Source organism: Ambystoma mexicanum, chromosome 3q (genome assembly GCF_040938575.1).
Source record: "Ambystoma mexicanum isolate Mex_15411 chromosome 3q, UKY_AmexF1_1, whole genome shotgun sequence".
In the NCBI taxonomy this organism is placed as follows: domain Eukaryota; kingdom Metazoa; phylum Chordata; class Amphibia; order Caudata; family Ambystomatidae; genus Ambystoma; species Ambystoma mexicanum.
Window position 1 is genome coordinate 264,091,225 of NC_090926.1, and position 18,611 is coordinate 264,109,835.

The 18,611-nt window shown below is 45.7% G+C and overlaps 1 protein-coding gene across 2 annotated transcripts in view; it reads right to left on the reverse strand.

Annotated features, from left to right (window-relative positions):
* The window catches only part of MCRS1 (microspherule protein 1), a 700,973-nt gene that overhangs the window by 132,556 nt on the left and 549,806 nt on the right, over positions 1-18,611 (reverse strand). For both annotated transcript variants that reach the window (XM_069653718.1, XM_069653719.1), the window contains one exon: positions 11,387-11,469. In XM_069653718.1, the coding sequence (XP_069509819.1) occupies positions 11,387-11,469 (83 nt within the window). The remainder of the gene's footprint in view (positions 1-11,386; positions 11,470-18,611) is intronic.

The window sequence follows — 18,611 nt, forward strand, 5'->3', positions numbered from 1 at the left end:
TTTGTGACATTTGGGCACAAAGCCCCATTCAACATAGGGACTGGACTTCTACATTTAGGGTATTATTCTTGTGAACTGGTTTTCCTTACTGCATTATTACTTACCCTGTTTTATTTGTTTAAGTGAACTGTATGCATTTCTAAAAACCTAAGGTGACTGTATATATGTTTGAAAACTGAGTGTTGGGTAATAAGACCAGCTTGATTCATTTTTCTAGTGTTTTGGGCTTATAATGAAGAGTATTTTTTGTACTTACCTTTCTAAGTGGAATTATTGTGTGCTTCACTGTGTGGACTCATTGTGGACCCCTGACCTCACTCACTCAGTCACTCACTCACTCACTCATGAGACTAAGCCTTGACCACTCTTCACGCTTACCTTCATTGGTTTTGGCTAATCTCTCAGAGTTCTCCTGTTCACTAGAACTAGGGTGGCCTCCTGAAATCTGTCGACCAGGCCAGATTTTAGAAATCCATATTAACAGAATCTATATTTCATATACATGTATCATTCACTTTGAAGCTTACCCCATAACATTAACACCATTTGACTTTATGTAATGTGTAATTGATTTAATAAAAAAGTAGTTAGGGGTTTTTGCTAAAGTATTGCTGGGACAAGAGTTTAGAAAGCCCACCTTGGATGAACAAGGGTAACACATCTTATATTTATCCTGAACTACCCAAAGGTTTGGTAGTTGTGGATGAGCAGACAGACTTAGTCTAGGAGAGAAGAGAGCTGTAGTGAGGAACCAAGGACCCAGAGCATGCACTTAGTTCAAGGAAACTCTTCCTCACTTAAGAGTTACATTAAAAAAATAGGTATTTATTTATATACACCAAGGCTCATAGTATTCATGTAAGGTAAGTACTATCACAAAGCAAAATAGAAGAACACTTGCAATGCAGAATTAGATACCTCAGAATAGCAATAACAGTAACAAATCACAGTGAAATATCTCGAAACATGTATGCAAACTTATAGAAACTTTGATAACTTCAGCTTAGCCTATCTTAGTAAGACCAGCTCTGTTTTACGTGAGTAAGTCAGATGGGGTACTGGGGCACCAGTGGCCAAGGGCTGAGGAAGACCAGGCAAGAAAGCAGGGTTCAAACATCAAAGAAGCAGCAGGAACTCTCCAGGTTAGTATCAGTCAGGTTTCACAGGGAAAGGATACTAGGAGTTTCCCTCAGCAAATTGCCCCCAAGGACCAATGTCCTAAGGCAAGGTAGAGCAGAATGGGTTGTCCACCCCAGTGTAGCTCAAGGTAGGCACTCGGAGGGGTGAGAGATTCAGCTATCTGCAGCCCCCAGAAGCACAGTATAAACAAATCAGTGCTCCAGGTAAGAAACTAGGAGCGAGCAGGACAGTGCCTTTAAGCAAAGAAGCTGAAGCAGGACAGTCCCCACGGTGAGGCGACATCAGAGCCCAGTTCCGGATTTTCTGTCCTGCTGAGAGGAGAGAAGAACTTGTAGTGGATCTGGTGGCTGCTCTTGGGTAGTTGGACGCCCAGCAAAGGATCTTCGCAGCACCGGCTCAGTTTCCGTATCAAGGCGTAGTAGAAGGACATTTGTTGTGCGGTCGATTCTGCTATGGTTCTTGGTACCGGGCTGAGGGGACTTTCAGGACCTGGATCCAGTCTCTGTAGCTCAAGAAGATTGCCCACAAAGTTTCAGACAAAACCTCGATTTAGAAGACGTTGCACCGCAAAATGTCAGGACCCTAGGTATTGGCAAACAGCGGGAAGTGGAGGTTGCAGCTCTTCCAGGGAGGGCACAAAATGCAGTTTGTGTTGGTACTGGTTATGCCCACTAGTCCAAGGGAGGAATTTGTCCTCTTCGGAGCTTCCCCGTCAAACAGAATTTGAGGTTGGGGCAGCAGCGGTCACTCGTAGGCGCTGGAAGTGGCTGCAGACGTCCTTCATCAGAATCTTCAGTTCCAGTGGTTGACTGAGTTCAGCTCCAGGACCCTCAGATTTATCCAGGAACTCTGCCCGAGTCCACCAATCAACACTGATGACCATTCAAACTTGGGGGGTGGCTGTCCAATGGGGACAGCCAGCCTCTCAGTGCAAACCAGGGGCTTTTCAGCCCACTCCCCCACTTCCTCTCCTCTCAGGCCCTTAGAGTCTTAGTGGGCTTTCCAAAGAAAGCCCGCCAAAGACAAAAGATCTATCAAGACCCACCCAGCTAGGTAGAAGGCGGCCCAAGAAATGACAAGTCATCGAGAACAATGTTAGGGGAGTTTTCCTAAAGTCCTATTTGGTAGTACGACTTTAGTAAGCCATCACAGTGGTTTGTAGATCCCCAACTCTTAGTATCAGCCTGTACTACCTCAGGACCTTGGTAGAGTGGCAGAGCAGTCAGGCTTATCTTAAGAGGAAGATGTGAGCTGTAGGTAAGCACACTGAACCCAGCAAATGAAGCACATCGAAAAAAACACTTACACATAAATGTGTATTAAAATATATATGTATTATATTGACACAAGAGTCACTGATAAATACTTAGCCCAAAGAGCCATCACACATAGATATACTTTTCAATACTTTCAAAGGTTCTCTTCTTAGTTGGTAGTTGCTGAATGTACACAATTGTTATAGGAGTTGGACAGTTCTATCGTTAATACCGCACACCCACAAAATAATACAGTAATTGTATTTAGTGTGCATACACGTATAAAATAGCGATTTCGGGGAAGGAAAACTGTTGGTTAATGTTATCTTAGTAGAGCTGCAGGTTCTAGAGGCAGTTTCACAGCACAGCAAGTCTTTCAAAGTCAAAAACGCAACCCTAGCTAAAAGGCAGTTCGTAGCAGCTTAAAGTCTTGTAAAGCAGAAGAAATCAAAAATCCTGTGGATACTTTCTAGTCTCTAGAAGATACAAGAAGTCTTAACCAACGTTGGAGACCCTGTTAAAGAACTCGCTAAAGGGACACAAGCAGCGGCTTGAGTCAGAGGGGGTTGCACTGGACACCTCTAGGTCCACTCCAACACTCTGGAGCGACTTTCTGGAATCAGGTAAGCAATACCTTTTTCTCCATAGTGCCTTTGGTTAGAAGAAAATGTTTGTGCTGGATGCTCTGCGATGTTGCAGCTCTAGGCCTGACCTCCAGATTCCTTGGTCTGATGACTGATGGCAGGACAATGGACTCGATCTCTCAGCAGCAGTCTCGAAGAGGACTTGGGGTATGACTTTCAGCAACTTCTTGGTTCACTCTGCGATTTTGGTGCCTTTTCTGCAGCACCAACAAAGGATGCGGATCGCCCGATCAATGTTCTTCACTTCCTGCAGTCCCGCACTCTGATGAGGGGGTCTGAGCGAGTTGGATCTGATCTCTGGAGCGTCCTTGAGGGCTCAGCAAAGAGTTGGACGGATTCGGCCTTTCCACGATGATGCACTTGAAATTTGCAGTCGGTCTCCTGGTATTGGGGTTCTGCAGCTCTGGAAACTCACAGGACCTCGGGAGATGGCGCAAATCAAAGTTAACCTTTGGACGGGTTGTTCCCACCACCCAAAGGGAAAGAGCCTTCCTCTTTAAAGCTCCTCTGTCGCACAGAAAACAGGGTGAGGACAACAGTGGTTGCGTCACGGTGTTGCAAAGGGTCTGCAGGTATATCTGGTCTGCTTCGGTTACTTCAGCTTCCGTTAGTCAACTTGCTTTTCACTCCAGGAGCCTCACCTTTTATACAGTTCCAGCACACACTCCTCTGCAATATCTCTCAGCAATTTACAGAAAGGGCATTTGGCTATCTAATCAGGACAGCCAGACCCCAATGCGAGCTGGTTCTATTCTGGCACTCTGGAAGACAAACGACAGGGGGTGGAAAACTCTACTCCCACTTCCTGCTTGCCCAGACACTCTGGAGCTTAGGCGAGGTCACCCACGGGTTTCTGCCTAAGGCACAACACACACACACACTGAACTCCCCCTCCCAGGATGGTAGAAGAAGGTCTAACAAAGAACAAGCATGCTAGTAATAGTAAAAAAAGAAGGGAGGCCCCAAGTTGGGACTTGGGCGCCACTATTGTGCCCTACAGAGCCTATGGACATAGCCTGCGGTACAAATATTTCACAATAGTTGGTAGAACATGTCCACTGCCATCAGCCATAAATAGGAGATTGTCTATGTGACTAAAAAGTCACAGAAGCAGAGCAAAGGGGGCATACTAGGTATCCCTTTGGAACTTCACATAAGGTGGCGTGTGCCAATCTCTCAGACTATAAAGTTTTGTGAGAGATGCTAAGTATCTCTCTTTATTCTTAAGAACTGTAGTTACTTGAGGATTTAGAACAGAATCTCAAAGGAGGATGCTAAGGGCCCCCAGCAACACTGCCAATAAGGAGCTGTGTGCTGCAATAGTAAAATACAGATGGCTTTAACATTTATGGAGCACAATAGACTCCATAGGTTGAATACAAAGAATAGAGTTCCAAAAGAAAGAGCCCACAAGAATGAATGAGTGGAAAAAGGAGCCACTCATTCAGGGTTAAGGAAAAAGGTTTGAAGTCCAGCAAATAGAGCTAGGGGTCTCACTAGGAGAGGGGATGAAGCATAAAAATGATAAATCTCCCTAACAAACAGGGTTTAAAAAAGTACAGCCACCATTTTAGGCAAATGGCGTCCCTTGTGTACCTTACCACAGCTACAAAGACAGCCTGTGACAAAAGTCCACAAAATGTTGTGTAAAAAGGTACACTGCCACCAGCCTGTCAGAAAAACTCGACACAGTAACCAAAAGGTTACTGGAGAGGCAAGGGAGACATTGTTTTCTCTCAGCACTCCAGGTGGGGTATGCTCATCTTGCAAAATATAGGAGGGGCAAAATGTGTCCCCCCTGACCTGGTAACAGTGTGTCATCAAAGGTAAAATAAAAATGGAAGCTCTAGGAACCCCCAGAAACACTGCACAAAAAGAGCTGTGTGCTGCAATAGGAAAAGGCAGACGCCGGAAATTTGGAGGAAAGCAGAACACCACTAAAATGGACCAAAAAGATTGAAAAAAAGGGTTCCCAGGGTCAGAGTAAAAGGATAAGTGTGGAAAAAGGTTCTCACTCACTCAGGAGAATCAGTCCAAAAATCCAATAGTTCAGCAAAAAATGCTGGTTGACTCATAAGTGAGGAGAATTCTGCTAGGCGGCCATGCTGTAGGAGGCACGATCGCAGAGCTCTGCCGAGATCCTGCAGAGATTCTAACCACGCGGGCACAAAACGACTGGCAAAGAGCCCAGACTAACAGATACGGACGTCGGAACAGTAGCAGAGCACTTGCCGATTCTCCCGAGGAAAAACGGAGTAAGGATCGCGGAGAAAAAAGCAAAAGTAGGCGCCACCTGCGAAAAACAAAATGGCAGGCGCGAGGACCTGAGCAGCCGAGAAAGAACGTCGAAAAAAGTCCACAGGTGCTGCACGACCGACCAGGGAGGCAAACAACGCCCATAACAGCGGGGGCCCTCCGGAGAGGTGGTGGAGCCGAACCAAGGCGACCCAGGAGGCGGAACAAGGAGCGCGGACAAGGACATCGCGGGAAGACGAGGCCGAGTAAGCCCAGTGGAGAGAAAGGCCACCTGAGCACCGACCCGACACGGGAGCGCAGCGCACCGGTCGCAACCGCCTCTCTGAAACCACAACAAGGGCCACACGAGTCGGGACGAACGCAACAGCAGGATAAATAAGGACCCCATAGCCCGGAGACCCGCTACAAACTGCGCGGATCACACGGTGAGGCGTTAACTTGGAGAAGGAGGAAATTACATTGAGACACACGAACGACAAAGCCCACGGTCAGAGACCTGGGAAATAAGCCCAGGGCACCCATCAATTAACAGCGGACACAACGCAGCAATGGCCTACACAAGCACAATACAACGGCTAGGAGACACAAATGATAGACCGATCCTAGAAGCCATAGCGGCCCTGCAAACATCCCTCAAGGCCAAAATGGACACAGCAATAGGCGCCCTCAAGGCGTCCTTAGAAAACAAACTCGACACCGTCATGGTAGATGTAGGCCTTCTCCGCCAGGACGCCAGAAACCTGACAGATAGGGTAACGACAACAGACCAGCAAGTGCAACAAAACACCACGGGCGTTGCAGTCGCACAAACGCAAATGTCGGAAGTAATACAGAAGATCAAGATCCTCAAACAAAGGGCAGAAGATGCAGAAGGAAGGGCACGCAGGAATAACATCCGTATACTCGGACTTCCGGAGGGCGAAGAGGGTAGAGACCCCACAGAATATGTTGAGACTATGCTACTCCAAGAGATTGGTGCTAGAAAACTGTCCTAGGGCTTCACAGTGGAGAGGGCACACAGGGCATTGACCAAAAGACCGCAACCTGGTGCCCCTCCAAGAGCGATGATTGCCAGGATTATGAATTTCAAGGACAGAGAAAATATTATCATTCTCAAGAGAGGGGGGAGTGATTGAGAAGGGCTCCTCCAAGATCACAATCTGCCCAGACTATACAGCGATGGTTCAAAAGCAAAGGGCGAAATATGGCCCAACTAAAGAGCGCCTAAGGACAGCTGGAGTAAGCTGGAGTAAGATACATGCTCCTATACCCAGCCAAACTTAAAGAAATACACCAAGGGAAATCACGTTTCTTCGACTCGACCGAAGAGGTTCACACATGGATGGACAGCAGGGCTTCCCCCAGCAAAGTCGAAGGAACCGAAATAACAACGAGAATCAGCCTCGCTGAAAACAAAAGAAGTGTTAGCCCAAAGAATAAGACGTCAACATATAGAAACAGGACCGTGCCAGATGTACAAGACGGAGGAGCGACTTGCCCCATTCCAGCAGAATCGCACAAGAAACCACCCCCCTGAAGAACAAAGTTCAACAAGTTAGAATGCTAGTTTGGAAGCATCACGCTGCGGCAAGCCAGCCCCACCTCGGTGGACAGAGCGAGAGAAGCGGCGAAGCCCGAGCAGGGGTAGGGTGGCTGGGCGTTAGTTTAAAGGTTATGGTTTATGTATTGGTTAGCAGTAAGTATGACCGACTGGCACATGGCACTACCGATCGGAGAGACAATTTCAGAGACCACAGAATGGCCTGAGAGGGTGGGGAACAAGAAGACACAAGGCAACAAATCATGGGAAGTTACCTCGGATGCAAAGGCGGCGTGGCCCTGGAGAGGAGAGGAAGACCCCGAGATCTAGAAGGAAGAAAGTTAAGCAGAGCAGTGCACAAAACGAAGGCTATGGGGCGACAGAGCCAAAACAAGCGCAGCACACATGGACCCTGACGAGATAACAATAGCAACCTGGAATGTGCGAGGCCTCAATGCGTATGTTAAAAGGCTCCGAGTGTACGCCTGGTTAAACAGACTGAAAGTCAAAATAGCAATGTTCCAGGAGACGCACTTGATATCAGAAAAACAAGCCAAAATGAGCAAGAAATGGGGAGGACAAGTTTATAGCACCACGTATTCGAACTATGCAAGGGGAGCGCTAATATGGATTGCGCCAGGAGTACCGTTCCAGCTAATAAAACAAGAAAGTGACACAGAGGGAAGACTTGTGCTAGTGCATGGTATGCTAGAAAATAAACAGGTATGCTTGATCAATACCTACGCTCCGAACCACGACGCAACGGAATTCTTCAGAAACATAGCGCCCAAATTGGCCTGATATAGGGAAGCTACGCTCATCTGGGCAGGAGACTTTAATTGTACTTTGAATCCACTCCTCGACAGATCAGATGACAAGTACAGAAAACCAGCTCCCCCTGCCAGGGAGCTCCAGAAAAACCCTTGCACAACTGCAGCTGGTGGACGTCTGGAGACAGGTACACGGAGGCGGGAGGGGGTACACACACTATAGCGCACCCCACGGAATATTCACACGAATAGATTACCTATTTACGGGTGCCGAATCTCTAATAGAATTTACAGGCATTGACATTAAGGCACGCACACTCTCAGACCACGCCCCGATACTAGCAACATGGGCGTATACCCATAGGAGAACCCCAATACCGTCATGGCGTCTCCGAGCAGAGGCACTGGGGGACAGCGAACTGGAGGAACATTTGCAAGTGGCGATAGATGACTACTTCGAACACAATGAGGGGAGTGTGGGAAGTAGTGCCACGGTCTGGGACGCGTTTAAGGTGGTGATAAGGGGGGCGGCGATTGGGAAAACAGGAGGGCTGAAAGTAGCCATTATGAGAGAACTGGACAAACTAGAAAGAGAAATTAAGGGGGAGGAAAGAAGGGCAGAAAGGGCGGGTGAAGAACCCAGGGAACTCCTAGCGCTAAGGACAATATGTATGGAACTCGGAGAAACTGGGGAAGCTAAATTAAGGGAAATACTTACAAAGGCTGCAAGCAGAGGGAGACAAACCGAACAGGCTCCTAGCATGGCTCACTAAGCAAGAAAACAAAAAAGACCCCCATAGCAGTACTAATAGACGAAACGGGGGCAGAGGTCAGGAACCAAGAACACATAAACACCCTATTTGCTGATTTCTACGAGAAACCTTATGCCCCTAACCCGGAAGTGGAACCGGAAGACATTCCGGATGCCCTAGCGGAGATAAGATTATCGAAACTAACGGCAGAACAACTATTAGATGCTCCTATTACAGTAGAAGAAATAGAGACAGTGATCTCCGAGCTCCCTTCAGGCAAATCCCCGGGCCCCGATGGACTTCCGGGGGAGTTTTATAAGACATACAAGAGCACTATCGCCCCAAAGTTGTTAGAAACATACCAGGAAGCATATGAGGAATCGCAACTGCCAGACAGCATGTCGGAAACGACAATTGTGCCGATCCTTAAGCCCGGAAAACCCCCAGGGGAGTGTGCATCATATAGACCAATTTCCCTTATCAACCAAGACGTCAAGATAGTCACAGCGGTCTTAGCGAACCGCCTGAAATTAGTGATACCCACACTGATCCACTCAGACCAAACGGGGTATGTCCCAGGGCGCAACACGTCATGGAACCTCCACAGACTACATTATGTTATAGAACAGACAAACCAGAGACAGGGTGAATGTGCGGTAGTGTCATTAGACGCCGTCAAAGCATTCGATTCAGTTAGTTGGAAGTGGCTGCTGAGTGTCTTGGCCCACTTTGGCATGGGAGAAGGGTCTCTTAGATGGATTAGATTACTATACAAAGACCACAGGGCAAGAGTGAAAACAGGGAGACAGATCTCGAAAGCATGGAGAATATACAGGGGAACCAAGCAGGGCTGCCCTCTATCACCGATGTTATACATATTGGCCCTGGAGCCATGGGCTGTGTTCCTCAGGGCAGAATACGGGGACACAGGAATAGATATAGATGGAGTGGTACACCAGGTCTCACTGTATGCAGACGATATCCTTCTCTTTGTGGACAATCCGCGCGTCAACCTACCCTGCCTCTTAGAGGTGGCGGATGCCTACACTAGACTCTCAGGGATTGCCATCAATAAAGAGAAATCTGTCCTCTTCCCCCTGGCCGAATTAAAACGAGTGCCCCGGGATGAACTCCCAGACATGGGTCTGGCATGGGCGCCGCACTCCTTCCGGTATCTAGGAATCGAAATACACCACAACACTGTAGAGTCACATGAACACAACACACTAGCAGCCCTAGATAAAATACAAAAGGCCATGGGCTTCTGGGGGACACTCCCACTGGGGATGATGGGTAGAGCGGCCATTCTGAAAATGGTGGTGCTTCCAAGATTGCTATATCACTTCACAAACATTCCACACGCCATACCCAGAGCCTTCTTTAAGAAACTGAACACAATAACACGGGGGTTCCTGTGGGGAGGGGGGAGGTGCAGAATCGCCATGACAACCTTACAGAGAGAGTACGAGGAGTGGGGCATCAGGCTGCCCGATTTTGAAAAGTACTATTTAGCAGAGCAACTGCAATTTGTGGTTAAATGGCTGGGAGAAGACGAATCAATAGATAAAACACTTCTCCAACCAGCACTGAAATCCTACTATCTACGTGAAGTCCCATGGCTCGACAAATCCCTGCTGAAGACCCTACCAAACATGCTGAAGCTCGCAATGGTGCAGCACAAATTGGAGATTAGAGGAAAGACGAGCAGTGGGCAGAATTCCAGGACATGGTGGAGGACTGCGACATACACGAAGGTCAATTCATCCTATATAACAGGATAATACTAACAATCAAGAAGAGGTGGCCAGAGTGGCCAGACCAAGAGGACATGGAAGGGGAGTTGGATGCATGGTACGACATATCAGAAGGGGGACACACGACCTCCAGATTGTATGAACAAATGCTAAAAGCTAACAATTCGCAAGTGCTACGCACCAGAGAGAACTGGGAAGAGGAACTCGGGAGACCCCTTGGTGAAGAGGAATGGTCCAGGGTGCTGAAATACCCAAAGAAGGTATCAAGGAACGCACGGTTCAGACAAGCACAACTATACGTCACGCATAGGGCATACCTCACGCCTAAGAGAATGAACAAAATGATGCCAGGAGGCCCCCGCACATGCCCCCGTTGCCCGGAAGAGCAAGCAGACATGATACACATGTTCTGGACCTGCCCAGTGATACAGGTCTTTGGGCCGAAATTAGACAGAGTGGCCAGTAGTGGACTCCGAATACAAGAAGAGAATCCTGAACTGTACTTGCTGGGTCTCTTCCCAAGAGGAGGCAGACACAGGGCGCACCTGGCTATTGACAGACCTACTATGCATATTAGCAAAACGGCAGATAGCAATGGCGTGGAACTCAAGTGAGGGCCCAAAAATAGATCTATGGTGGACGGACTTTAAGAAATGGGCAATGACAGACAGCAGTGTGGATAAAGGCAGTACAGAAAGGAGTGGGGGAAACGGGACAGAGAATGATGGCATGGAACTCTCTGATGCAGAATTTATTTGAACAAAGAGAAGACAGTGAAGAAGAAAATCCGGCAGGAGGGGGAGGAACAGTGAAGGACAGTCATTCGATAAGCCCCCAGAACAGGAAGGCGTGAAAAGTAAACACTAAAACGGCCATGAGAAATGAGGTGGTCCAAAAGACTTGATCACCCACCCACTCTGAGGCGAAAACGTGAAATGACATCTATGCCAAGTGCCATACGGCCAGTTATGTTGTTGGTTAAATGTTATATGGTTTGTTTGTTTTTTGTAATGTTATTAAAAATCAATAAAGAGTTTTACAAAAAAAAAGTGAGGAGAATTTCACTCAAGAATAAAAATCTACCCAACACTAGTGTCAAGTGTTCTTCCTTCTTAATAAATGAAGAGATCATTTTAAATTGTCTCAGAGCATGCATGGAAAATGGAACGGTGAACAGTATATTTGTTTATCTGCACAACCAGGAGAATGACCAGAACATGTACGAGTACCAGGATACTGCTCCCAACCCTGAGCCCCTCGTATCCCGCTCTCACCTCTCGAGACCTCATGAGATAGCGCACCATACGCCCCCGCAGCACGGCCAGAGTCTGGTTATCGAAGTCTGGAGAGCTCATGCCTAACAACAACAAAAAAACACAGAAAAGCTGCTTATCTGTAATAATACTCAACGCTCACATTTAAGGCTGTATTTATGCATTAATAAAGCTCTCTAAACGGAGAGGCATTAAGGCGCTGGTTACAGAGTTAGTACAGCGGGTACAAGTCAATAAGTCACAAAAACACAGGTTAATAAAATCATTACAGAGTTAGTCCCGGAGACAATAACAGTGTCTTGAGATGTTTACGGAAGACCCAGTAAGATTGTTCAGATCTTAGAGCCTGTGGTATTGAGTTCCAGTACTTATCATGAGTCAGGATTCGTGATAAGATGCCATGACCGGGAAGCTTAGCCCTCTGGTTCTATTTAGTCTGAATCTTGGGAGTAATGAACCAGTGGGTATGGGCGGTTTGGGTGGGTCTGGAGGATTGCACTTTTTGGACTTTGTTAGAAAGGTAGGTAGGAGCGCAGTTTGATAGGCATTTGTGGGTAATGGCTAGTGATTTGAAGATGATACACTCACGTATGGGTAGCCAGGAAACGTCTCTTCTTGCCACCGAATTAGGCTCTATCCTTGGAGTGTTATTTTTTTTATCAATGTTGATTTTTATCAATTGCTAATGTGACACAACTTGAACATTGTTTCACATGTCATGCTTATTCATGGGAAATATAGGCAAAAGAAAAGCTGCTAAACCATGTATGCCGCTAGCCAAATATAAAAGGCAGCAAATGTAGCAACAATTAAGTTAACAGCCTCAACAAAGACATTTGTTTTTTCAACTTTTTTTGCAGGATGACTGTGAGCCACGGATGCTACAACATCCTGTTGCACTTACGATCCCTAACAGGAATTTCCTGGAGTTAAAGCAATAAATCCTCAGGTGTACCTAAAGAGATACTTTTTTGAAAACCCAATTTATATCAATCTCACACAGACTCCATCAGTTAGCAGACTGACAAAGCCTAAAATGCTTTTGAATGGTCCATTTTATCTCAGCAGTATTTCTGGTTAAAGTGAGGATTTTTCATAATGAAGGTGTTCTCGGGTGGAAAGAGTGCCTCTGGTGAGGGAGACTGAATTGCGGGAGTTAATTTAAATTTTTCTATTCCTTTTGCGTCCCAACACAATGCCATGGGAGGATCATGAAGATACAGAAATCTATTAAAGAGGAGCAAGCCAGTGGGTGCCCAGGGAGGCAGCATAGCCTGGATCTCTGGAAAGGAGTTGGTGGAGTGCGACAAATGTTCCTGTGAATGAGAAGGAATATTCCATGGGCCCAGTGTTAGGAAAGATTGCAGCTTTCCCTCCACTGAAATCAATAGAACCACCTACCTTTTTACTATTGTTTGACTCCTATACAGATTTCTGAAGGCAAGTAAAGCCTTTTTGGTTTATTTACCATTAGTAGCTCAGCTGGTCTCTAGGACCATCAGTGCAGGGGGACCCTCTGTGTTCCTAGATCAATCACTAATACAATCATGCAGTCTCTCATGTCCGATCAATTTCTGGAAATGTTGGCTTACAAACTTGGCGACAAGGGCTTATGTGCAGTTCCTCTTTGGGCTGCAGCTCCGCCTTCATAACCTGCTGACTTGCCAATAGGAACGAGGTTTGATGACGACTGTTTATAAAACATTTCTTTTTGCAGCTTTCTCTCCATTGACATCAAGTGGAACTCACAACCTTTTGCTATAGTTTCCTTTCCTGAATTTTGAAGTTAAGTAAAGCCTTTCTACTTTACTTACCTTGCTTAGCGCATCTCTTTTGGGGGCACTGTTCGTACTGAAGGCTACCAGTGCAGGAGGTCTTTGCTTCCATTTGTGAAATTCCTTGTTATTTTAAAGCTGCACACATTACCTAACAGTGAAGTGCAGCAAGAGTGCTTTATATCATCTTAGTAACATTTTTGTTGCTTTTAAAATGTGTCCAAGATGGGCTGGTGGATATTTTTCTACCATATTTATTTAATTTGGACTTTTACACTTCAGTACATTATGCCTTTTTAAGTACCATAAACTGAAAACGGCTGTCTTCTTTGGTCTTCTTCCTGCCACTGTCCATGGCCTTTGGCCTTGCCTCCTGTACATTTTTCACCGCCACTGGACATAGCCTTCAGCTATTGCCAGCAGCCATGGTCTTGGGCCGTGCCCGTTGTATTTATCAAATCACTGCCTGCTCACTAGCCTGCTCATTGTTTCAAAACCATATAATCTTGAACTTGGAAGAGATAACTTTGAGACTTTTTTTTGGGAACTGTTCTATACTTGGTGAAGGGAGCTGAAAGAAAGCTGCGAGCCGGAATAAACTCAGAACTTTTTGTTGAACACTGTTTCTTTTGATTTTTTAAATCCCTACACATTGGTTTATTGCAGTTGTGAGGGCAGCAATTATAGGTTTTGGACACAGACAGACTGAAGTTGAACTCTTTGACTCAGACTTTCGTTAGTTTTATTCAGGTAGGGAAATCCCACTTTATCATAGGGCAAGTTAGGCCTTCATCCATCCTGACATTAATTCAACTTGATATCTCATTTGTGTCGTACTTCATGATGCCTTCCCAACTAGTAGATCGCATTGTGTCCACAAGCCATCAGGGACACTGGTGCCAGTCAAACTGTGATGGATTTCTGCTAGGTCGTTTTTCAATTTTTACACAAATCTCCTGTACATGAGTCCCCAAGCACTTTTTGCTGGATTTTTAGTCTGTTCCCCTGAGTGAGAACCTTTTTCCACACTCGCTTATTCTTTTACCCTATATCTTTTGGGATACTTTGGATTTCTCTGTGTACCATTAGTTAGGGTGAGTTATCATTTTTATACTTCATCCTCTCCTAGTGAGACCCCCAGCACTTTTTCTAGACTTCTGGAATGTTCTCTTTATATCCTGAATGGGTGGAGTCTTTTTCCACTCATTCATTCCTATTTGCTCTGACTTTTGGAACTCTGTTCTCTGCGTTTTACCTTTACTATGGATCTTTCCTCCATATCTCTTTTAAGGCATCTGCGTTTTACTTTTGCAGTACACAGCGTTGGGCAGTGTTGCTGGGAACCCTTTGGGTTCTCCATTGAGACTCTCTTCTTATTCTTACTAACTACAGTTCGTAAGGATAGAGGGATCCTTTAAAACTTTATACTATGAGAGATTGGCACACACCACCTTATGTGGAGTGGTAAGCTCCAACATGGTGGCTCCTTTTTTTGTTGCATTTCTAGCATGGTTGTCCTTTGTTAGCCCTTCTTGTACCAGTCTGAGAGGGAGAGGTCCATGTGTGTGTTTTGCCTTTGGCAGGAACCCTTGGGTGTCCTTGCATAGGCTCCATTGGGTCTGGGCAGGCAGGAAGTGGGGGAGGAGTTATTCACTCCCCTGCACCTTTGTCTGCCTGAATGGAAACAGTGCCCATTGGGGGTCTTGATGTCCAGATTGGAAAGCCACCCACCTCTTTCGGTAAATTGCTGAGAGAGATTGCAGAGGAGTGTGTGCTGAAACTGAATGAAAGGTGAGGTTCCTGACATGAAAGGTAAGTTGACCACTGGACACTGAAGTAACTGAAGAAGACGATGACGACCAGAGATGCCTGTAGACCTTTGCATCACCGTGAAGCGACCACTGCTGTCCTGACCCCATTTGTTATGGGACAGAGGAGCTCCGAAGAGGGGACCAACTAGCCCTGAGAAACTACAATTTGAGTCATCTCCCGAGGTGCTGTGTCTTTCCAGAGCCGTAGACTGCAAATACCAGGAGATCTCCATCCCATTTGCAATGCAACGTCCCTGAGAGGCCGAATCGGTCCAAGTCTTTGCTGAGCTCCAGAGACACGATCCAACTCATTCAAAGTGCAGGACTCCAGGAATCGAAGAAGATTGACCAGGTAAACACCGTCCTTAGTGCCAATAGGCACTTGTGGTTAAACTGCAGACCGACAAAGGAGACTGAAGAAATCCGTGCCAAGGGTCCTCTCTCCACAATGCTGCTGAGACATCCCATTCAGAGTCCTTCCTTTCATCACTAGACCGGGAAATCAGGAGACCGGGTCCGTCACTGCTGCACAGAGGAGAATCGAGCTACAAGCATTTCTTCTAACCCAAGGCACTGTGAGGTGAAAGGTATTGCTTACCTTCAACCAAGAAGTCACTCAAGAGTGTTGGAGTGTGTGAAGAGGTATTCAGGGTGTGCACTCTTACCTCGGACCCAGGCTGCCGGGTTGTGTCCCTTTAGTGAGTCCTTTAACAGGGTCTCCATAGTTGTGTTAACTCTTCTAGCATCTAGTCTTAGAGAATAAAAGTATCCTCAGGAACCTTTGCTGTTCTGCTGCTTTCGTAAGACTGAGCTCTCTCAGAACTGACTTTTGCATTTAGTTAGAGATCTGACTTTAAAAGCTTTAGTTTGCCAAGAAAGTGCCTCTAGAACTTTAAGCTCTGCTACTGTATGACTAACCAACCTTTTTACTTCCTGAAAGACTTCATTTTATGTGGATTTGCTAACTAAATACAATTACTGTATATCTGTCTTAAAGTGCGCAGACGTACCGATAATATGGTAGAACTGTCGTTAGTGTCAAACTCTAACAATTATCCTGCAAGTAACTACCACTGAAGCAATGGCCTTTGAAAAGTATTTTTAAGTATTCTTAAGTTTGTTGGTTATTTGAACTAAGTTTATTTCTGACTTCCTTGTGTAAATATGAATACATTATATATTTTAATCTAACTTTATTAGTTTAAGTGTTTCTTTGGACTACTGTACTGACCGAGTTATGTGTACTTACCTAAATCTCACGTCTTCCTCCGATGATAAGTCTGACTGCTCTGCCACCCTACCAAGGCTCCTTGAGTAGCACAAGCTTATACTAAGAGTTGGGGACCTGTATGCCAAGGGATAGTTTTATGAAGTCTTATCTCAAGTGGACTTTAGGAAAACTCCCCTAACACTGGTGTTACAGCTGGTGGGATTATGTAGTGTTGGATTACATTGACTCCCGGATGAATCGTGTTCATAGAATCCATCCACAAGGCTAGTTACTATACTGTAAAGTACTAAATCATTATTACAATGCAATATTATATGGCAGAAGAGCTTGTATTAATCTAACTGTTGGAAAACAAAGATGTGTAAAGTAAAATGCTTTAGTGCTAAATGAAATAAAGCAGAACTGATCCAAAGTTTGTTTGATCACCAAGTAACTGAGTAGGCCTGTAGCCCCTACTCCCAGAACTGATCTGGATAATAATGATGGACAAAGTATAACTCATAGCCCTCATCTTCCAGAAAGTGAAGTAGATGATGATGTGGATGTTAATGTGATTGTTGATCCACCTCCACATCTCCTAACCTCACCCCTACCTATTTCTAACATGTCAGCATTGCTGGTTCCAGAAATAGAGAAAATGAAAATGCAGCTTGAATTTAGAAAACTGGAGATTCAGTCTGAAATGCAAGCAAAAGAAATATGGAAGGAACTGCAATTAACAGAGAAAGAGATGCAGCATGAGTATGATATGAAAATGTTGTTTCTTGACTCCCCTTCCGTTTTAGAGTCTTTTATGTCAGACACCTCCAAGTTCAGGAAGCCTCGTCTCCCCAAAGAATTGGCGAGCGTATATGATGCTAAAACAGATATTTTGGATTAGCTGGGTACATCTGAGTTTACATGCTAAGTACAAGGTATATGTGAACGTGAGTGTCTTCCATGGGTTATCTATATGCTCCACCAGAATGGCTGTGATGGAGTTGAATGGTGCTGATAGAGAGGATTAACAGATGGTAAAAACTGTATGGGAAGACTTCTTCCCAATACCCAAAAAGGTTTAGGGGCCACAAGAATAAAGATGGCAGCTTGTGGGCAACGTGGGTGTGTGAAAGCCTGAACAACAAAGATGGGCAGATTAAGGGCTGTAAGGTGAGGACTTATGATGGTTCATGCTAGAAAGTATTTTTGATGCCTGTTCCCCAGAACCGACTTGCTGACTCTAAGGAACTTGACACCAAGAAGTTATCATTAGCTACTGACTTGTGGGTGGCCAGCAGGGCTACTCACAAGGATTATGGGGCTCCTCACAAGAAAGAAGATGGGAAGAAGCATAAGAAAGACTAGAAAGATGATTCAAAAATCCCCCACCAAAAGAGGGCCACAAACATAACGAGGGTAAATATCCCCCTAAACAACCTTACAGGGCTAGTGAAACCTCTGGACGCAAACCAGAGGGAGGATACCAGACACCACCCTTCCAGAAGACATTTGGGAAATGTGTGGTTTGTGGGTCTGGTGACCATGTGAAAGGAGATCCCAGATGTAAGGGGAAACCTTCAGGGAACCAATCTGCCTACTTAGTCTTCACACATGATGTGGATGCGCCAATGACAGGGGCTAGCTTTCACACTCCAGCTGAAGAACACATTGGTTTTAAAACTAGAGTTTCTTTAGTATCTCTGGGACTGTGGGAACAATAGAACATCGAAGTCTATAATTCCATTCCTGATCATTCTTAAGAGTATTATAAAGACAGTGTGTTTGTTAATGGTCAGGGCACCCCTGTCATTAGAGACACTGGGGCCAGTATAACTGTGGTTGATGAAAGTGTCATTCAACATGAGGAAGTTGCTAAGGCTCCCAAAAGGCTTACCAAGTTAGGCGGTCCAGTCCAAATGTGTCCAATACCGCAAGCTATCATTGAATGAGTGTTCAGTCTGAAATGCCTGGTATGGTACCTTCAGGCAATGACTTCAAGGCCGTGAGTATAGTTTCCAGCACACCAAAGCCTCCTTCTAAGAAGGGAGGGCAGCTGAGAAGGAAAGCAAAGGAGGCAACCTTAAGAGACCTTCCAACAGAGACCAAGGAGAAATCCAGAGTCTTCAAAGGAAAGAAGACCTCAAGCCAAAACGTCCGCAAATTAAGAGTTCCTGGGAAATAGAAACTCTGGGTCACACCTGTGACCCCACCACCAGCTGAGGCAGAGTTGGTACCAGAAGACTCCCCAGAAGAACCATCTTCTGATGATTCAGAGGTGGAGGAGGTTCAACCCTGTCTGTAAGATCTGGATCATAGAAACCATCCTGAGCAGCAGATTTTGCATGCAGACGGTGGCCTCTCAAGGACAGACTTCTGTAAGGGACAGTGAGAGGATTGCTCTCTAGAAGGTCTGCATTAGCAAGCAGCTA